Raw genomic sequence first — 23,157 nt, forward strand, 5'->3', positions numbered from 1 at the left:
ATCGCGCCATCTTGTGGACATTTGTCATGGGTGTAATGCACAAATATCACGTCATGACGTCACGTTACGTCCTTGAAATTGCAGGCCTCGTGTTATTTTCTAAAATGCACCTCTTGACAGATAAAATCATTGTTTGAGATTTGTATACATCCATACTTAAACGGCACCATTTTCTAAACTAACTGCAGTGCACCGACCTTTGTTAAATATGCTTTTCTCTGTTTTGAGGGATTTCTTTAATGGAGTAATCACAAATGAAACGATAGCATTCTTCAATAACAGAGACGCTTAAGTGGGTTTAAATGGTGCAAAAGGGTGCAAATTCGACCTTTTATGCAGCATACTGTCAGGGACAGGACCGGATCCCTGCAGGCGACATTGGAGGTGGAGCTTGAAAGTAACCGGAGAGCGAGTGTGGTCACGCAGTCGCCCTTCTCTGTGCCCTGAGCCATGTTACAGGCTGAAACTGAGAGGGACAGGAGAAGAGGGCTCACGTCGAGGAAGTAGGATGATAACATAACCTCCACTTGACAGAAAAGTTGACAGTTTCCCCGTTTCCGGAGCTGCAATGCCGCCGCAGAGAGTCTTCGCCCTGCCGAGGCAGCAATCTCTGCTTCTTCCTGCGGTCACCAACCCGTTTGTCCAGGACACCAAGCTGACCAGGGCTACCATTATAAAAGTGAGTATGACTCCTCTTTACCTTCACAGTGATGTTTGTACATTGTGGCAACGAAACAAGCCTTTCGGTAATGTCGTAAGACGGCAAGGCGCGCCCCTCTGGTGATGTGATTATACAGGTAGGTTACCGTGTAACCAGGGCCTAATCTTATCCAAGCAAAGCCCTGCTAACGTGCCGCGGAAACAATGGGGCGCGTTGTTGTGGGTTTTCCAGAAAGCCCCCCAGCAATGTGGATTTCTACAGCCGTGCATATTTCTGCTCTGTGGTGTGTTGCTGTGAAAAGCTGACTCTGTAACTGTAGCGGTTGTGTATTTGCAAGCCATTTGCATTCTCTCTCTCTCTGTCTCTCTCTGTATGTGTGTGTGTGTGTGTGTGTGTGTGTGTGTGTGTGTGTGTGTGTGTGTGTGTGTGTCTGCAGTGTATCCTGCGGGGCATCTTCCTGGTCCCTCTCAGATCCATCCTCCTGGCGCTGGTTCTCATGGTGACATGGCCTGTGGCTGTGATAACCACCTTCATGCATCCCCTGAAAGGAGCCGTGGAGCCAATGACAGGCTGGAGACGGTAACCAGGATACATACACACTCACTCACACACACCCACACATCACCCCACTACTGCTGCAGTACAACAACCTCTCTCAGTGCCCACGCCTCACCGTCCAAGGGCAACTAACTGACCATGGAGATCAGCATTAACTGCACAGCACAGTGATTTTATTGAAACTCATCTTAGTGACACTGAAATGTTAACATGCACAGACACCCGAATGTTTCATGTAGCCTGCATCATTCGGGTCAGTGCATGTAAAGGTCAGACTTTGGTTAAGACTGGCAAAATAAACTGGTATTCTCGGTTTCAGAACACCCTCTCTGAAGTTTAAGGGTTACTGTGGTACGTAAACATATTTCACTTTTGTTTTTTTGCTCTACATGCAAACTCAGGCGTGCACAAGCTTTTGGGTTAGCCTACGTTTTGGTAGGCATGCGACCGATTAGGCTACTATTGGGATTGGGAGTGGGATTATCATTTCTTACCCTCCTAACAGATATAAAACGTACTGCTCAGTCAGAGAGGGAGGGGAGAGCTGGCCGAAGAAGGTTTTTTGTATTTTTTTTATTTTTAAATCCACACTTCAAATAGAATTTCTTGGTTACTTGGTGTTACTTGGTATATTAATCTTTATAAGGGTACTGCATGTCAGGGTTTTAAAGTTATGTGAGCAGCTTAATCAGAACAAGGCCTTATTAACCAGAATATGGCTAATAACTGCATTAGTCTTTGTATGTTACGCTTTGTGTTGAAACAGTTTGTTAACCAATTGGTCAAGCAACATAAAGAACATGCACAACATAAAAAACATACACTATTAAAAATAAGTAATAATAAGTAATTTTAAGACATCGTTTTGGCTCTGGCGTAGTCATTTATGATGAGCATTTGTTATTGTTTTTAACATAAAGTTAATCATTACTTGAAAAAAAAAATCAATATATTTGTTTATATTGAAAGTAATCATTAGCCTCGTTTGCCACTGGTACAGAAACATACTGACAGTTTACAGAGTTTCAAAGTACATATGGGGACGCTTGGCAAAGGGCAAAAACACACGCGGTTAAATGGGACAGTGTATCCTGAGTTGTGGTCTGGAGTCCTCTGCATAATATTAAATATAATGTCACTCTGCATTTCACTCATGGAGTAACGTGGCACACATTATGACTGCAGCTAAAGAGGGGAAGGGACAGGAAATAGTTCAATAGTGTGTTTTTGCCACAAACCTTGAGAAAATTTCCTGAAGTAAGATGCAAAAGAAGCAAGGTCTTGGTGTCTTTATACACTGAAAAGGGAAATATGAAACAGCATTTTCTTAAAATACCAGTTCCTGCTGTGACTTGCAGGGCAGTGGCAAAAGAATGTGCATCTGCTTGCACTTTTGCAGAAGCATGTTTCTTTAGATTTTGTCTGCACCACAGCCATTATCTTGTATTTTGTTTAGTTTCGTTTCCCCCTCAATCTGGGGGGGGCTTGATGACGCTAACTCACACAGTATATTTCACAGCTGTCAGGAGTGTTTTGTGAGTTTAGATTACAGTGTTTTATATAACAGTGAGGAAACAAGGTGTGCTTGACGTGCAAGAGAGAAAGCTTATCTTGTCAAGGTCTTGCAAGCTTACTGTTTTATTGCTCTGCTGGGAGCATGCAGTTAGTATGTTGGTTAAGGCCATACATGCAGAAACTGTGTTTTAGTCTCAGTAATATACAGTAGGCATCATTTAATGTTGTATTTGGTTATTGACGTTTGCTTCTCAGTCATGTCACAGGCGTGCATCGTCTGTACAAAGATTTTCTTTGACAATCTCATGAATTAAATTGAACCATTGGTTCATCAAGGTTTACCACAATCAATCAATCTTTATTTATATATTGTCAAATCACAACAAAAGTTATCTAATGACGCTTTACAGGTAGAGCAGGTAAAGACCATGCTCTACAAATTACAGAAGATACAGCATGCTCTTGGCGACAGTGGTAAGGTAAAACGAAGAGTGAAGGGGGGAAAATTAGGAAAGAAAAAAGTGCTCAGAGCATGATATGAAGTCCCCCGATAGCCTAGGCCTATAGCAGCATAACTAAGGGCTGGTCCAGGGCAACCTGGGCTGGCCCTAATTATAAGCTTTGTCAAAGAGGAAATTTTTAAGTCCACAATGTCCCAATCAGTACTGCTGCTTCCTGTTCTCCCCTTTTCTAGTTTGAGGAAGTGTGTGTGTGTCTTTGTACAATCTCCACAAATAGTTCTTATAGAGTCAGTGCAAGTCTACTTTTCTAACTTTTAGCTGTGTGACCAGAAGAGCGGAGCCACTGTCTTTAAAGTAACGTTTCACCCAAACACACAAAAACAAAAAGGAAAACATATTTTCCCATTTACTCCTAGTGCAGTCTATTAATCTGTAGTTTCTGTGTTATTTAGAGACATTTCCGTCAGACTGTATGGATGGATATATTGCACTAAAGGCAATTGGGGGAATTTCTATACGTATATATCGGGTTTTAAGTGTCTCACGCAAGAATCATAAACCTCAGATTAATGGCTGCTAAACTGGTTTAAACTCAAACTTAAAAAGAAAGTTATACTGTCCTGTGTTTATTGCATGCCTTTTAGCACTACGAGAGCATGTCCTCACGTGTTTACTCTTAAGAAATCTGGTTGCGGTTCTCTTCAGGTTTATGTGTCGGAGGGTGATGGCTGCCTTGGGGAGGACCTACTACTTCTGCATGGGCTTCAGAGTGGTTGTCAAGGGCAAGCAGGTCAGCAGCAGTGAGGCCCCCATTCTGGCTGTGGCCCCCCACTCCACCTTTTTTGACGGGATTGTGTGCATCGTAGCAGGCTTGCCCTCCACCGTGTCCCGTGTCGAGAACCTGGCCACACCGATCTTTGGCAGTGAGAAACCTTTCTATTGTTTTTATACAAGAAAATAGGATGGGGTCTGGGCTGGCTGCTCAGGGTTTGGCTTTTCAAGAGTCTAGGCATGATGGTTGGCTCTCTTGTTCTGATAACGTCCAGTATGTTTTTTGCTTATCTGTATCTCATTTTAGTATTTTAGGGCCATCTGGGTCATTGTTCAGTGTGCATGGCTTGTCTGATTAACCTTGCAAATTCATATTTCCTTATGGGATATCAGTCAATTCCAAGCATGCTCTTGTTTGACAAACACCCTTTTAAATTAGGCAAATAGACCTTTGTGAATTCAGCAGCATCTGTTTTGAGCAGGGAAACATCTTGTCTTTTGAATGCAGTAAGCTGGACAGGCAACAGGATCCCAAATGAGGAGAGTACAGTTGACCTGATAGGTAATAATAATGATAAAACAAAGTTACAAAGGACTAAAATAGCAAATTATAATAACACATGGGATGAGCAGAGCAAAATTAGACAACATAAAAGAGATAAAATAAGTTTAAAAAAACAATTAAAACAAATAGGCTATGTAAAGATAAAACATAAAAGATAAGCATTGCATCTATCTTTTTAACACCAGAGACACCACAGACGTCCCACATAATATCATCAAAGCCATGAAATACACCATGAAGATGAAATAACCTGTGAAGAAATAAAGAAACAAGTGGTAACGGATTTATCTTCTAAGCGCGTGTGTTTGCATGTGTTGTGTGTGTGGCCCCTCTTCATGCAGGGTTCGTTCGCTGCCTCCAGCCCGTGCTTGTGTCGAGACAAGACCCAGACTCCAGGAAGAACACCATCCGAGAGATCGACAACAGAGCCAAATCTGGGGGCCGCTGGCCACAGGTTTGTCACAGCACAACCACACATACACATGTTTATAGGACTTAGTGTCTCACACAGTGTTTCACGCTGTTTGTTTCTGATGTTCATTTTTTAATGCACTGGCCCGCAAATGTAAGTTAAATGTATATCAACTTCATGTTATTGCAAAAATGTTCTTGTGAAAACCTTGAACTAAAAAAATCTAATGCCGGATGTTACTATGGGTTTCAGACTTCCTCTGTTGGTTTCAGAGGCCCTCGTTCATAATTAAACTTCCTTATTTAAAATTGTTAGAGAGTTAGGCAAAGTACATGCCATTCCAAACAAGTTCAAAAAATACAAGCAGTGTTACTTGAGTAAAATCAGAGAGTAAGAAAAAACAGAACTGGTGGCCCATAACGACTAAAGCACCAAGGTTGCAACACTTATTTAGTATGAGCCAACAACAGATTAACTGGCTATTTTATTGCAGCTGAATGTCTTATAGGAAATTACTTTAACAGATAAAAACCAAATTCCTGTTTTTGTTAGTCTCAGTGTCGCGATTGCCAAATATCAACACTCATAACAGAGAATTAATCCTGTTATTTGTCACCTTAGTTCTGTTTTAAACGTCTGTCTTTGCATAAGGCAGCAGTCATTAATTGTGCTTTGCTCTCCAGGTTCTGATATTCCCTGAAGGGACGTGTACAAATCGCTCATGTCTTATCACTTTCAAACAAGGTAGAGTATGCAACAAATACCACGGCTTTGAGCCAACTGCTAAAAAGTGCTTTGAGAAACAATTTAGATTAATAAATACAAATACGATTGATATGAGGCAAGGATTCAGGGAAATAACATTTGTATTAACCCTTTTTAAGGAGTTTACAGCATTAGGTGAATTTATAATTCATATAGTGGTCAGACCTTTCTAGCACTTGATGCCATGCCCTTAAATTTCTTTTGCATGAGAGTTTAACATCTGCCTGGGAGGGAGGGAGGGAGGGAGGGAGGGAGGGAGGGAGGGAGAGAGGGAGAGAGAGAGAGAGAGAGAGAGAGAGAGAGAGAGAGAGAGAGAGAGAGAGAGAGAGAGAGAGAGAGAGAGAGAGAGAGAGAGAGAGAGAGAGAGGAGAGAGGAGAGAGAGAGAGAGAGAGAGAGAGAGAGAAATGGATTGCTCTGATGTGCATCATCCTAAATGACCCTTGATGATGCTCTCTCTGTCTCTCTCTCTTTCACCCTTAGGTGCCTTTATCCCAGGTGTCCCTGTGCAGCCTGTGCTGATGAGATATCCCAATAAAATGGTGAGTGATGTCAGTTGCAATACAGCAGAAATGTGCTACCCTTCACCTCAAAAGATACACGTTTCACATTCAGTTCCAAACTGATATGGTATCCTTGAACAGCATCTGTGCATGCGTACTACATACTCAAAGTGTGAAGCATGTCTCAGTGGGTTACATACTCATCAGCCTTTTGCATATTCCTATCAAAACAAAAATGTAGACATCGGCAGGTGGGTGAATTTAAGCATTTCACAGGTATTTTCATCCTTTCACAATGACCCCCATTTCATTTCTTATTAATCTGCACTGCACTGTTAAGACACCAAAGACGTGTAAGAAATGAAGACATCTGAGTGTAAGCAGCCATAAAGAGAAAGTGATAGCAACAGTAGAGACTTAACCAACTTGAGTGTGTGAATCTATATGCATATGTGAGAAGAATAGGGGTACTTAGATCCTTTAATCTTTCTTCTTTCTCCTCTGTAGCACTTTGAGATTGTTAAATGTAAAGTGCGTTACAAATAAAATTTATTATTATTATTATTATTATTATTAACAAGTGCTAATTTGTCAGTGGTAGTGATGCCGTTATCTTCATATGAACTCACTGCAGATCCCACTGTCTCTAGAAGCTCAATACATATTTAGGGCTACGCAATATATTGATATTATGTCTATCATTTTACAAGACTAGATATTGTGTAACATTTTTAAAGGCTGCATTACGGTAAAGGATGCAATTTATTAGACTGATGTAGCTATTGTGATATTTGCCTCTGCCTGCTTGGTCATCGTATCCACGTTAGTCATGATTGTTAATCTGAGATTTCTTGTGTGTAAACATCTATAATATAATATTATAGATTATTATTTTTCTATAACATAATATTATATATTATTATCACAACATTGATTTTGATGTATTGGCCCAAACACATTGTGATATTTGATTCTGTGAAGATTGCCCAGCTCTACTAAGAGGTATTTTTTTATTTTATTATTTTATTATTATTAATGGTTTTGTTTTGTTTGCTTTTTTTTTTTTTTTTTTTTGAAGGATACAGTGACTTGGACCTGGCAAGGTTTCAGCTCGTAAGTATGAGTCATGTTGTTACTGTTTGGATGAAGTTGTGCAGCTGCATCTGTTCTGATGTGTTCACTGACTTTGGCAAACTTTCTGATGTCTCTTGAGTAGCTTCACATTGCATACTGTGTTGTTTCACCTGCAGTGTGCATGTTTGGGAGTACGATAACTAGTGGAACTAGCTACTTTTTCTAACAGGTCCTCATTTTCATTATACAAATTACCACTACTGCACTAGTGCACTCCACTGTGCTGCAGTTTTCACCCTGTAGAACCCATCAGTATTTTAATGCAGAATTCAATACAGTACATACCCTCTTTACTGCAACTTTTGGACTTACTGAATTGATAAGATAAGACATACTGCACATTGTGTTTTTTTTTTTTTTTTCCACAGGAAGACCTTGCTGCTTCTTACACTTTCACAGTTCTACACCACAGTAGAGATAGAGGTAACAGATACTCAGTATCCCTGAAGAGAGTGAAGCCCCCACTGTAACAGTGAAATAAATAGTCATTTTTGATTAGCACCATATAACACTGGCAAAAAAGGACTTAGAGTAGGTTTTGAATGGGAAAAAATAAAAACAAGATGATCGTTTCTGTTCAGTTTGACTGTTATGAATGACTTGTAGTTCTTCATTTAGGAGCTGCAGCACCTTTGGGCCTAATGATTTATTTTGATTTGGGAATTGCAGTAGTCAGTGTTGTTTTTTTTGACTAATTTTGCAGCTTTACTGACAGTATCATTATGTCATTATCTCTCTGAGTTACACAGGAAGAAGATAACTAAGATAAATACATGACTTATAATAGCTGAAATGTGAATGCAGAGGTTTGGGAGTTCACTTTGTACTTGACCTTCTTCATGACTTTGTGACTTTTTTCTTTTTAAAGTTCTTGCCTCCACAGATTCCCACAGAGGAGGAGAAGAAAAGTCCATCTCTGTTTGCTAACACCGTGCGAAATGTTATGGCTCAGTGAGTGTTCAGTGTATTTGTTTAAATGCAAATCTGTACCTGCATAAAGTAGTCTAGTCTTTCTCCTCTGTAACCCAATTGGGGCAGCATATCAGGGCTGAAGTTTTACACAAAATTTGTGTAATATTTGTGTAACACTTCCCACCGAATGGTGCATGTAATTTAAAAGATATGTGGAATAGGTTTTGGATTACAAATGAGCAGCATTGCATTGGATTGTGCCTGACACTTTCCTATAGTCCTTACTCTAAAGAACTTAAATGTACCTGGAAGTAAAGGAGATCCCTACCACCAAAATAATAATTACAGTAGTATAGACCTATTGTAAGTGGGCAGGTAGAGATTTAGTGGCTTGCTCGTCATCAGGCAGGAACAGTCCTCTACAATAAACACATTAGCTGCAGCCTCATAAGCAGACAGATGATTCCTGCTCCCTTGTTTATTCATACAGTGCAACCTGAATCCAGTTTTTGTCATTTCCGGCACTATTCCAGCGCCTGTATTCAGCTCCACTAGTCAGAAGTAATATAAATCCAGTGTAAACTTGTACTCGACACCACTGCTATCAAGTAATGCATTTGCCTCTATTACACAGATTTATACAGTTGTTACTTTAATGTTTAACATTTAGCTCTTGACCACAGATAAACCAATTTATAGATAATAGATCTTACTAGTCATACACATTTTGCATTGTTTGCATGTATTTAGCCTATGCCACACTATGCAGTAATCAGTTTCATCAAGATATACGCAGACAGGATAACTGCGTGTGAACTACTAGTTTTTTCTCGTTTCCTTTGATGTTAACCACTTTGGTTTCCTGCATGTCCTCGATTCTACACCCTACATTTTGCAAAGTGTTTTACTTCCAGACGGTGCCACAGTGTGGAATGAGATTCATCATTGCGTCCTTGGTGGCAAAACAGAGAACTGATGTAGGGTTCTGCAAGTCATTTCAGATTTGTTTCAGAGAAGTTCTGCTCTTTACTTTCAGGTAGAAAGGAAGTATACCACAAAGAAACAGATCTGTATATTATAATCACAATTTATTTTCCATCCAAAGCACTGATCATTTTGCACTTTTTACCGATATTAAATTAATGTTGGTGTATAATGTGTCTGCCCATTGCATTCAAATAGCTGAGAGCCCCCACCTGCTCACATTACCTTTACTGAAGACAGAAATAATGTTTTGGGCTTTTGTGGTGTTTGCCAAGTCTGATATGATGAAGGCTTCTGACAACATAGCATGAGCAGAGATTTTTTTTTTTTATGCAACCTTAGGATTTTCTGAACACTATAATCCCCTGCCTCACTGAAACTGTCCATCCTTGTCTTTCTGCAGGGCTTTGGGAGTTCCGGTGACTGACCACACATATGAAGACTGTCGTCTTATGATCTCAGCTGGGGAGCTGACACTGCCCATGGAGGCTGGCCTGGTGGAGTTCACCAAAATCAGCCGCAAGCTCAAGTATGAACTTCTCACTCAGGCATACTAGTGACACCACCAGAGGGCGAATTTGTCAGTGTGGCAGTTGGACAGCCAGAATGTTCACCCTTCTAGTTTTTGAACTTACCCTTTAGATTGTGTGCATGAACCCTTCAGATCTTTGTGTAAACGTGCTTGCCTTGTCTCATCTTAGAACTGCTCCTCTGGTTTACACCTAACAACTTTGTTACAATAAAAACTGTCATGTAAACTTTGAAAATTACTGTACATCCCTGAGTGTTTGGTTAGCCCATAGATTATCTTATACAACTTTGAAATCATGGAAAAATGCAGTGTGTGTGATTGTCATACTTTCACATAGCTAACAAGCGTTAACCTGAGTAGCATTTGAGATATTGGCTTTGACCTGATTCCTTACTGACCTAACCCCACCTTTACCCATGCCCACCACTTCCTCACCACAAGTCCTTGTGTCCTACTCGGTCTCCCCCAGCCTGAAGTGGGACAATGTGAAGAAGGAGTTGGAAGGCTTTGCAGCCATGGCTACCTCCTGTAAGGGAGGGCGCATCAACATTGAGGAGTTTGCCAGCTTTCTGAAGCTACCTGTCAGCCCAGCCCTTGAAGAGCTGTTTGCGCTGTTTGACAGGGTGAGAAACATGCATATCAGTTATTAGCATTTGTTCAATTTGAGTTTTATACAGAACATTTTTGCATTTATATTCATATCTGTGGCAATTAGTCTCTGGGTATGACTATGTTTTTCCCTGCTGTTTTTATGGCCCTGTTTAGAATGGAGATGGCACCATAGACTTCAGAGAATACGTTATAGGTGTGACCATCTTGTGTCGACCGGCTAACACAGACGATGTTCTTCGCATGGCTTTCCAGGTAGGACAGAAATATTCTGGAGTAAAAAACAGCTTCAGTATCTTGAAGTCTTTGGGACCTCTTTTGCTCCAGCACCATCTGAATTATTCAAGGCATAAATTCATCAGGATGATAGAGACATTCCCAAAGGATCATGGTCCATACTGATTAGGTAGTCTCATGTGGACATCCTGCTTTTTTTTTTTTTTTTAGCACTGCATTCATGCTACACACATCCCATTCGACCAACCAAGGTGCCCTATTGGGTTGAGATCTTCAGTCATTGTCATGTTCCTGAAATCATCTTGAGACAGTGGCACATAAAAATGCTATACGTTTCTATCTGATAAAAAGGTTAAAATATGGTCGTCTATTGATCCACCTGGCTAGCAGCAATGTTTAGGTAAACTGTGGCATTTAAACAATGCTCAGGTGGGACAAAGGGCCTATTGTGGGCCAAGAGCGTATTCCCCACAGTAGGTTTGCGTGAGATAAAAGTAATATGATTCAGCATGATTTTGGGAGGCCAACACTGCTTCTCATTCTGTTGTGTTGTGCTGTGACAAATACATGTTAGAACCACAGCTGCTATTTGCTGTTATTGGCACATCTATTAAAAATTGTAGATGCTTGTCACATATACAAAATTGTGCATTTGCTATTCTGTCATGTTGGCAAGATGGCAATTCTTGATTAGAAAAAAAAATGCTGCTGCTATTTGATATTTCTTTGGGTTCAGTCTAGATGAGAAAAGAGAACTGGAATGGAGTTTGGACTTGTCCACCATATCTGTTAACACTAAATGGCTGTAGTCATTCCATCTGCTAACACCCCGATATTGACCACGGAAGATAGTTCTAGATGAACTGGGGATGCAGTTACAAAAATGTTGCTATGGGAGCCAAGACGAGAGTCAGCTCAGGATAGTGAATATACCTCAATACAAGTAAAAGGAGCAGGGTGAGGTTTGGTGGTATGAATGCACAAACTGAACAGTGTTACAAGACAATTTCAGGAGACATGACTGGCAGAAGCTTTGTGAAACTGCTCTCATCACTGACAACAAGCAAAGTGTACCACCACTGAGGCATATTCCATACATAATTGTGAAAAAGCTTAGCCAGAGGGAAAATTACCTTTATTTCCCAACATGCTCAATCCATCTACAATCCATCCATCTTATTTGAAAAAGCATAAAGTAGCAAAACAGGCATTTCATGTAAAGGCCATTGCAGTTGCTGTAGTCTAAGAGCTTCTTTTCAGTGGATATGGCAGCAATAATATCATATCATTATCTTCGTTTGAGTCTAGAGCTGTGCTGAAATGCCACTCTGCACATTACTGGCCATACTCCAGTTAAGGTCTTATTTGGCCTATGCTGTTAACATGCATATTTTATACCATGAAAATGAGTAACACTATCTCAACAATTGCCAGAATATTCCCATCTATGTGCATACTGCCTTGTCCATAGATAAAATCCTTCACGAGCAAAAAGTATGAAAAGATGCTTGTGAAGCTGGTGGCTCCCCTCCCTCAGTATTACGTCAAATACAAAGGAAAGGATTGGAGACCGTAATAGTTATTGCAGTAGAGGGCAACAAGTTTTTTTTTACGCTAAAGGTGATCCATAACATTGCACAAATCTGAGTCTGTGCAGATGACCAAAAAAATGAAAGGAATAAGGTCTTTTCCATGCAAAAGTAACTCATTAATATAGTAATAGTAAGCAAGGCATTTTACCGGGTTTCACGTAATCAGAGTGCAGGCTTAACTGGGTTATTCTAATGGAGCACCGATGTTTACGCTTTTGATCCACCTGCTGACTGAATGGATTTATCACACCATTCATAGTAAACTGTAGACACCAGTGCCATAGTCCCAGGAGGGCAGCTGTTTCTGAGAGGCATAGTAATAATAATAATAATAATAATAATAATCATAGTACGTTTGATAGTACGTAAGATTATATATATACAGTTTATAAGTTGTGTAAATGCAGCATAAATGGGAAACATTATAAATATGATAAAAACAAGGTAAAAAGGGGAAAAATAGTATAATGTGTCATTTTAACCCATCCTTACTCTTCAGCTGATGAGACACTACCAGAGCACAGTAGGCAGTTTCTCAGAGCTCTGCCAATAAGAGGGAACAGAGGAAGCTTTCATAGAGTCATGGATAATGTCAAGTCAACAATGTATGTCTGTTCTGTTGAAGTCAGAAGACTTGGAGTTGTTCTTTAACAAACAAATCTGGCTCCTCCCTTTTTATGTGACCTGAAGCGAGTTTTATTATTGCCTAACTAATTTAGGATTAACTGGACTTTACTGTTATTTGTGCTCCATAAGCTTTGTCCTACCCATTTTGATACTTTTAATGTTCAGTTTTGTTCTTTGTGTACTTTTTTATCTCTTCTGACAATGAAACATAGCATTTTAAGTGAAATACAATTTTCTTCCTTGCTGTCTTCTCTTATTTAGTTGTTTGACACAGATGAGGATGAGAGAATCACCCGGGAGGAGTTTACTGCTCTGCTGCGCTCGGCTCTGGGTGTATCGGATCTGAACATGGCCAAGCTCTTCAAGGAGATTGATGCTGACGGCTCCGGCTTCATCACTTTTGGTGAGTAGGCGCTGTTAAAGGCTGAGCAAGGTCTAGCTTGTAGTTAAATTTTTTATGAATTGCCCATGGGATCAATCTTTTAATTTATTTATTTAAAGAAAATGGTTTATTTATTTATTTACTGGATAATTTGGTCAAAAAAAATCACAAGTTAAGCAAGATGATACTTTTGTGATACATGAGAGACACATACACACACACACACACACTCACGTGCACACACGCACACACACAAAGATTTGTGTAACTTCCCATTAACTGAGTCATATAATCGCTTACTGTCATACTTAATATCTCAGAAACTATGGGAAATATTTAAGTGCTGCCATTTTCACAACATAAAAAAAAAACAAAACATAGGCCTTGGTTAACATAAATGGAAATACTGTGCTTGTATTCCAGTCTTCATAAAATAAATGAGTACAGTAAGCACCAAAGCAATGCACTTTGGCAATATCAGGGCATCAACATGATAAAATTGTCACATGAACCTGCATAATGTAATAAAATAAAGATGACAGTGAACACAGACTAAGCATCAAGTACTGTTGGTGTACTTTATTTTCCAGAGTTGTTTTTATTGTGTTCTTCCTACTAAGTATGTAAACCAGAGGTTCAGGATGAAAGGGAACTATAGTAGTGAAGGCAGTGTATGCTCAAATCGTTGCATCAGTTTTGAACTAAAACTGTAGAGGTCAATAAAGGTCTTAGTTTGCTTAATGCTTGTTGAAGACCTTGGATACAGTGTGAGATTCTTAGGTAGGGTCTTCTTGGTCCTTGGAGGGTGTGGAACACCAAAAATATCTGGGCCTTTGTCCTCTGACCTGAGGCCTCTGATTGATCTGCCTGACACTGAAACATTTAAAACATTATCTTACAGACACCTTTGTGTAAAAATTTAACTGTTTCATTCCTTTATGTTCCTTTTTATATTACTTACCCGTGATTAACTAACATTTGAGTTTGTTTATATCATCTGGAAAACATAAAATATACAGAGCATTTGCATTTATATAAAAGCATAAAAGCATAATTACTTATTATTAAACCTGCTATACAAATAGAACACCTTACACTTAGTAAATAAGTTAAGTTGTTGTTATATAATGTATAAATGATGTTTCAGCATTTTCTTCAGGACTGAATACAGGCATCAGATATTTACTGTACTTTGATAGATAAAAGAGAAGAGAGCCTCATACAGAAATAGCAGTAAACCATTTGGATTGGGAACTTCCCACATTCTTGGTTGCCCTGTATCGTCACTCTCCTCTGTATCTGTGATTTCTTAGCTGAATTTCAAGCGTTCGCCAAGAGCCACCCCGAGTATGCCAAACTCTTCACCACCTACCTTGAGCTTCAGCGATACCAAGCCCTGCAGAAGGTGGGAGCAGACGATGTGGAAGAGGCCAATCACACTAGTTCAGGGGACTCACAGGAAGACAGCACCTCGGATAAGAAAGATGACTGAAACAAACACGGACTCTGCTTGACTGCACCGACAGACATGCCGCTGTGTCTGCTGCACTGAGAGGGCAAATGCAAAATGTCTTTTGCACTGACTGATTTTTAGCAAACTGAAATCTTTTATCACATGCAGAGCCATATGATGAAACAACTCGTGCTTGCCTTTTTTATAGACATAGTTGGTTTTTTTTTTTTTTAGAGTGCTGCTATTGTCAATTTTAGTGCCTTACATAGATTTTCAAGAGCTACGGCCCCCAGCCAGAAACTCCTTATTGCAGACCTTTTAGTATCTGTTCAGTTTTGTGTGTATTCCTGCCTTGCTAATGTGTTCAGTAGACAAAATAAATGAAAAGTTATTAATAGGATAAAAATAAATATTTTATTTGCATAATGGATACATGCCATTCTGTGGGCAAAAAAGTAAAGATATGTAATGCTTCACTTAATGTTATTTTTTAATTCAAAATCCTACAGTTTGTTGCAAAAGCCAATAATGCTTGTGCATTACTCTACTAGTATTACTTTTCATTAATGATTATATGGGGTTCATAGAAATGCCAACAAACAGATTTTTTTTTTTTTTTTTTGCAAATGAACTTTTCTGATGTGTAAGGAAACATCCATGTTGGATCTTATCTTAAGAAGTGTGTCATGTGGATCCCCAGCTGTGTTTTAATGGGCCCAACCCTGCATATTTATTAGAATTCCAGTGTCTGTGATATTTCATAATCATTACTATTAGGTATTGTATTTTTTGTTTTGTTTTGTTCTTTAAACTGAACTGCCCTGCTTTATCATTGCCGTGAATATCCCTCTGTATCCTTAGTTTACCTTAGCTTGGATGTAACCAAACGAGGAACTGTATACCTATGATTTGTAAATCACTAGAAAGAATGCCAGACATCGGCCTTTTCATAAGGAGAGTGCTCTCATGCTTGTGTTTTGTGGTATAATTAGTGTTTGCTTTATTAAGATATACCCAATCTGGCATCCCACAGAGGTCTGTATTGAAGTTATGTCTATGAAGAGCCTACATGCTGTTCTTAACACTTTTTTCCAGCACTCAGGGACACAGACCTTGTAAGACGGCTGTATAATTAGCCAAAGGTTTTGCTTTGCATGTGTTTCTATTTGCATTTCTATTGAAGAGTGTTGTTGCTGAGACAGCAGCATGTCTGCGCAGCTTTAAGTCTACTAAAGCACAGCAAGCACTGAAAATAGGGCAATTTGTGAGCAAAAAGGCAACGGTTCCTGTTCACAAGAGCATACTCCACAGGGATATGCGTTCAGATTAACTAGCTGCATTGTTATTTATTTAGCAGGGTGCATTGCAATTACGTGAGTTTTTGTTAACACAGCAAAATTTTGCCTTTTGCAATAAAACAAGAGTACAGTTTCAACTCTCTCCCGACTTGTGTTTTTGTATTTCACGGCGAGGAAGGTGGTAATGAGTGTGCCATAGGCTTTGTTTGTAATAAGGTGTGAACGCAATAAATGTGTTGGGGCTGTGTCCTCTTGTTCTCCAAACCACCACCAGGTGCCAGCAGCCATCCATTTCAACCACTCCAGTCTGTGTCTGTGTCTGCTCTTGCACTGCTGTGCTTGAGAGAAGCAGTCTGAATTTTAGACCATCTTCACCTCACTTTTTCAGGTTGTGGGGAGAAGAGGATGGGGTTTAGGGAAGGGTAAGGGTAGCAGGGTTTCTAAATCCTCAAAGAACACTTGAATTTCAATGTCGTATCTTCACGGTTTGAAAAATGCTTGGATTTTCAATGTGCTTGAAACTGCTTGACATTGTAATCACATTACTTTGATATTAAATTGCTGGGTTGATAACACATCTGGAACTTTGTTGCGTTCTCCTTTCAGTTTGTCTCCCTTCTGTATAATGTTCTCACTAAATGTAATTTTAGTTGTTTATAGCAAAATAGCATCCCATTTAATGTGACGATGAAGGGAAATAATAATTTTGAGTATAAATATTTGATTTACCACAGCTGTAAGGTGCTGGATAAGCTGGAAAATGCTTGAAAAGTGTTTGAATTTGATTTAAGATTTGGTGTGGGAAACCTGTGGTAAAGAATAGGCATATAGAGGTGGGGTTTATGGTTGGGGGTATGAATCACAGGGATAGAAGTCATAGGTAAGAGTTATGGATGTGTCCATTGACAAACATCATTTAGCAAAGGCAATGAGCCCTATGTCTATAAATGGCAATATGATGTCTAGCAGATGTTACACCTGTTACAAGAACTTATGCACTGAAACCTAAGTGAGGCGTGACAAGTGAGGTGTGACATGACTGATATCAGGTACAATCTTCCATGTTTCCACAGCAGTGGAAGATAAAGTGAATCTTAAATCCTTCACAGAAACATTTTCTTTTCAAAATATCTATCATCATTTGTTCAGGGCAAAGCACATTTCATCATTATTCCAAACTTTAGACAGATATCTTAAAAATACCATGCCATTATGAATGATGTGTGGATCTTGCTTGATATGTTCCTTCATTTGGTACTCTTACATGGATATTAATGTGCAAATACTATGACATAAACAAAAACATCTTAGACATTGCAATCTCCTTTAATTTACATGGACGTGTTAACAATAATCACATTGACAGATCCCGAGGGAATGTTTAAATGTTTGTTTCCTTATTTATTTTTCATTCTTTCATTCCATGTCTTTGCCCACTTACTCTTATTCAGGACTGGGCTGGAGCCTATCCCGGCATGTATTCACCAGACGGTAAAGAAACAGAAAGAAGAAGTCAGTCCATCACTCAGGCTAACACAGGCTAGCAGGCTCATTCAAGCTTCAGGGATTTCGGAGTCCCAAAACTACCCAAAGCATGCAAACTCCATACAGAAAGGACCTTCAACCCAGGACCTTTTTGCAATGAGCCTCTTAACCACCCTGCCAGAAGTCAGGCACTATAACACTAACAGCCAAGAAGTGGATCTGTGATGAGGCCATGATGTACTGTTGCTCTACTATTGCTTTAAACACATCAATACATGTGCTGGCGATATGCTCTCTCTCTCTCTCTCTCTCTCTCTCTCTCTCTCTCTCTCTCTCTCTCTCTCTCTCTCTCTCATACACACACACACACATGCACACAGGAGCCTAAGATGAATGATGGAGGGCGCTTCATTAAAAACCTGCTGTTAGACAGACTGTGATTACCAGCTGTGATTTCCACCTTCAATTTGTTTTAACCTTTTCAAACGTACAGAGTCCCATTTCATTTTAATCACAATTGATGAGATGGCATAGAATCAATTAAGTCACGTTGTTGCCGCACTTGTTTTCCTTCCCCACCCGCAGCTCCAGCTCTCCTCCTCTGCTTTTTAAAGCCCTTTCTCTCCTCTGCATGGCTGTTGTATATTGCTGTATCCATTTGAGCCCCGCCTGGGGTGATTCTGTCTCAGTAGATTGTGGGAGATATACATCCGTAATCAGATTTGGCCTCCTCAGGTCCTGAGAGTGAGTGAGCGGCCTCTGTTTGTGGACCGAAGCTGGACACAGGCCTCATACGGATGGGGAACTCACCGTGCCATGCTGGAAGGAAAGGTCAGAGCCGACAAGCCTGGCTGCTAATTGATGTGGCACTATTGAGTACCTCAATTTCACCAGGTAGCTTGGCTCACTCAGGCGAGATGAGGATCAGTCCTGAGTTCCACTCCACAAGTTAAGACCCAATCAGACAATTTTTAAACAATTTTGCGGGTATGTTATTTGAATGTTTGACTTTTAAATAAAGATATTATTTATTTATTTTACAAATTTCTGAACAGATTGCAACTCTGCAAGTTCAATGCTTAAACATGTTAGGCTATCTGCATAGGTCTATAGTCCTTGTATGTAAAACATTACACTACAAGAAGGCAGCAGAGCTCAGCTGTTTGCACATGCCCCCTTTCAGCATTGATGCTGTCATTAGACACACCCCTTTCAGCCAATCAGTAGGGAAAGTTGCTCAGTGCTGCCTTGACCCATGGCCAACCATCCCACTAGGTTTTGTGTTGTTAAGGGGAATGCGTTTGGGAAAATACATCCCTGTTTGAGCTCAGCCCCACTTTCTGTCACACCCCCTTGAGGCCATTTGGGCCAAAAAGTTAAACCCCTCTGTCCTTGTGCTGAAAATAAGAAAGTGTTCTTAGTCAATATGGCTTGAAGAAGGTTGGCTGGTTGGTTGTTGGTTTTACAGTATTTGTGGGGACATTGTAATGACTTACAGTCATTCTCAACAGTATTCCCACACACACACGCACGCACGCACGCACGCACACACACACACACGCACGCACGCACGCACGCACGCACGCACGCACGCACACACACACACACACACAACACAACACAACACAATAAAAATGCTATTTGTCTAGCACCTTTCAACATCTTTCAACATGCACAAATGGATTATTATGGATTATTAACATGTTTCTCATATAGCTGCAGAAAGATATGACATTTGCTAAACTGTTAGGCGTGTTTATCTTTACACTTAAGTGGTGTCCCCAATGCACACTATGCACTTATTTTAGCCATATTTTGAGGGACATAGGGCTACAGTTAAATTGACTTTAATGATTTTGCTGCATATAGTGCAGTCATGAATGCATGCACTCACTCATCCAAACATCCACCCACAGCCACCCAACACACACACACACACACACACACACACACACACACGCACATGTCTTGCACCACTGCTGGCTCCTGCAGTCTCCAACCTGGCCAGCCCTCTCCTTTCTCAGAGTTCAGCCTTTCAGGGAGAGCCTCAAAACCCCATTGTTAATGTTTCCTCATCGCATGGGATGACACCTTGCTGATTTCCTCTATTCTGTTATTCCATCGCAGAAGCGATTGTTCTTCATTTCCCATGTGATGGTTTGGAAGAACAGTGAAGGTCTGGCTGAGGGTGAAAGCTTTGGGAATGGTTCAAAACATCAATGGCCCACCGGTGTGTGCTCCCATAGGTTTGTTTTCTTGCTCATTGTTTTAGATGTTTCACATGTCTACCAGTGTGCATGGTTATTTTCCAGATGTTTTCTTGAAAGATGAACAGTGACTTTTCCTGTGTAATAATTCAAGTGAAGGTCAGTGTGCGGTTGGACAAAATATTTTCATGAAGATGGATAGTTTGGCTTCAGTGTGAAGATAAGATCAGCAGAATAATATCCAGTCAAAGACGCCAAAGTAGCTGTGATTTTGTTGTATAGATTTCAAACAATGTTATATCCCTGAATTGTCCACGAGGGCCTGACATAAGCGAAAACATGTTTAGTCACGGTCAATGTTCCTCTTGGGCCACTGGGAACCAAGCGAGGACAATGGATGAAAATATGAACTTTGTGTGTCTTTAAGTCAGTTATGGGTGAACCTGAAAGCAGGGCCCAGCTATTATCTTCATTCTGTACCTTGACACTTGTCAATCAATCATTTTTTTTCTTTCATCTTCTTTTTCTTCTTTCTTTAGGGATTCTCCAGACAAATAACGATTATGCCTTCTGAAAGAGTGAGAAGAAAACTGTGGTCTGCAATCATCCTGTTGTCAAACCACCCCCTTTTTCTGCCCTTTAATTAACTACCATTCACCTTGTGTACACCCAAATTTTTCCTCATTCTCTTGCCAACTGGGGATTTGAGATGTGAGACCTGGTCTTTCTACCCAAAGATGTAGCTCTTTCAAAAAAGACCATCTACATTTTACCTTTATTCAACAAACCTCTTCATGCGGAAATGACTGCAAATGTTTCTGTCCTTCACATTACCACTAACTCTCTCAGTTAGAACACTGATGCTGTCCCAACTGATCAGTACTTCTTTTCCAACAAGCTCCATTTCAAGCAAAGGTTGCAAAGGTTCCCAGTTACCCAGGTCTTTGTTTTAAGAATATTTGTGGACACTGAAACCAGATATTTATGTAGTTTGATCCATAAGAACTGAATGAAGCATAGTTTACTGCTGTAGTCTTCATGTTACTGGCTTAAACTTCTTCATGGACACAGATAGGCCACACTTATCAACTGTGCTACATGCATCTAACTTAAAAAAAACAAAACAAAAAAAAAACTGCTTTCAAAGACTGAAACCTGCTGCTTCTCTCTCAGTGTTCGTGAATGTGTGTGTGTGTGTGTGTGTGTGCACTGCAGCATTGGTAGTGTAAGGAATAGGCAACAACTTAACATTGCTGAGGTGCTTAAATATTTACATATGTCATTAAAGCCCATGCACAGAAGGTTAATTACTCCAAGCATATAGCGTGACCCTAAAAGATTTAAACAAGTGAGCCTCAAGGGGTGTGGAGCAAAATAAACCCTACTCCTTGCTAATACCATCACCTAATCACCATGTGGCTGTCACAATGACCTGGTATTTTAAATATATGGAATGACAGGGAAACGTGCTGATCTGTTGTGAGTGACAGGTTCGTTTTTTTCTATGCATGGAGCAAATGTCCTCAATTTCACAATGTCATGCCTTTGCGAAATTTCTACAGAACAAGCACTTTCTAAATGTAAAACATGGGCTAAAATATACAATTTTGGAAGACTCAATAAAGATGTGTCATAACATATCTGACAAGTGGCTTAGTCATACATTTCACACTGTCAAATTAATAGGCTTTTTCCAATGTGGGATTGACACAAATAACAGAGTTAGTATGTATCACTGAGAGTGAAACTGCAAGGCCATCTAAATACTGGGCTACAGGTGATAGCTGTGTGTTTGCTGGTGAGGTGCAGGTACAAATGTATTATTCCTGTTGATGGAAATGTCTTATTTGGCAGTATAAAGAAGCAGAGTTGCATATTTGAGCACTTGCATACATATAATTTGTATGCACTTTGTAAGGCATGACATGGGGAAAGTATGAGAGAGAGAGAAAGAGAGAGAGAGAGAGAGAGAGGAAAAGGCAGAAAGTCAGAGACAGAGGTAGAGATCTCTGTTGTGACCCCAAACGGATGCCTGGGTCAAATCCAGAGGGTCGTGCTGTCACAGCAGAGAGGCCATGTCTTGTCTCATTAGCCTCTCCTCCTGAGGTCAACATGTAGCCCAAGGCTGAGGAGAGAGAGGGGAACACAGTAGATAGAGGTCTTCAGGACTGTATGCACCAAAAACAGGGTCCCTGCTGGATGACAGAGATAAAAGATGAAAGATGACATCATTCTACCTTCATTGGTCCTGTACCCCTCAAAGGGTAGGGCATTTTTGCCATGGTTGAGGGTTCAATTCCCACTTAAGCTTGCCCATCCATTATAATTGTGAATGTACATTGTAAGAACTTTGGGTGAAAAGTGTTTGACAAATACACGTATGCTGTTACTGCTGCCGTGGAGAGGGAGGCAACTCATGGTGACGGGTGTATTTTCAGATTCTCTGAACTGTGATGCAGGCTACATCTAAAAGGTACATTTTCAAGATTTCATTTCCCATTGTGAAAAACACACAGCAGTGAATAAAGTGCTCATTCAGAGTTCTGCATACAGAATTTTTACATTCATGAATCAATAAAAATATATACACGGACACAACATGATCCAAATACACTTCTCTGTATGACACAAAATGCGGAGGAATAAGTCTAACTCAAAAGAAAACAACACTAATAACACATCATCCATACTTATTACCTGGTCCTTTGCTTTACCAGCACTACAGTTATTCAATCTTTACAAACAAAACGCCCAAAACCAGCCCTCTTAAGGTTTTATGAAACAAGCACTGGAGAGCTTTAAAAGGACATTCATTGACTTTAATGGGATGAACTGATCAACCATATCTAATAGAAATCGTTGCCCTTGGCAAAAGCTGGTGTAGAATTCAATTACACATGGAACACAGTGCTTTTACCGCTTCTTAGAAAACTGTAATTCAATCTGTTTACTGCGGAGAAGAAACAGATAAATAAAGTCCAAATTAAAACATTTTTTAAAAAAAGTTTTCTTGTGATATGTTAAATCAACCACTAATATAAAACTAAACGCAAAAGGTCTTATGTGACTTGTAAAGGCCAATGCTAAATCAAGCACTATAAATCCAGTGTCTGGTTGCCAAACTCTTACGTGGCAAACTATCACAGCCTTTTCTTTAAATAGATGAACACCTCTGTTATCTATAAAAATATGCTCCATCAAAGAGATTTGCACTAATTCATTGGTAGGTGAAGCCGTCATTTCATGTTCCACTTATCATGGATTAATCTTAGCACCGACTGATGTGGCTGGCTTCACACTGTGAGGTCAGGCGCAGAAGCACAAGTTTTGTGCACACTTCTTCCCAGCCTAACAGCGGACATGCCAACTCGGCGTCAAACTGGAGAAAAAGTGTTCAGTTATAAAATATCACGTGGAAGAGAGAGAGGGAGAGACAGAGAGGGGGGGCTGATTTAAAAGCTCACATTTTATATCGTATCTGCTGGAGAAGGCGAGT

At 40.0% G+C, this 23,157-nt stretch overlaps 1 protein-coding gene across 1 annotated transcript; it reads left to right on the forward strand.

Annotated features, from left to right (window-relative positions):
* The first annotated feature begins 83 nt into the window (after nt 1-83).
* Nucleotides 84-16,544, forward strand: lpcat2 (lysophosphatidylcholine acyltransferase 2). The gene is made up of 14 exons (XM_030080040.1): nt 84-679; nt 1,098-1,240; nt 3,901-4,118; nt 4,873-4,985; nt 5,627-5,687; nt 6,190-6,248; nt 7,288-7,322; nt 7,712-7,766; nt 8,212-8,294; nt 9,643-9,768; nt 10,241-10,394; nt 10,537-10,635; nt 13,098-13,239; nt 14,532-16,544. Exons 1-14 carry the CDS (start codon nt 569-571, stop codon nt 14,708-14,710), a joined length of 1,578 nt encoding a protein of 525 aa, XP_029935900.1. The 5' UTR covers nt 84-568; the 3' UTR covers nt 14,711-16,544.
* The last annotated feature ends 6,613 nt before the right edge of the window (nt 16,545-23,157 follow it).

Source organism: Myripristis murdjan, chromosome 3, assembly GCF_902150065.1.
Source record: "Myripristis murdjan chromosome 3, fMyrMur1.1, whole genome shotgun sequence".
NCBI lineage: Eukaryota > Metazoa > Chordata > Actinopteri > Holocentriformes > Holocentridae > Myripristis > Myripristis murdjan.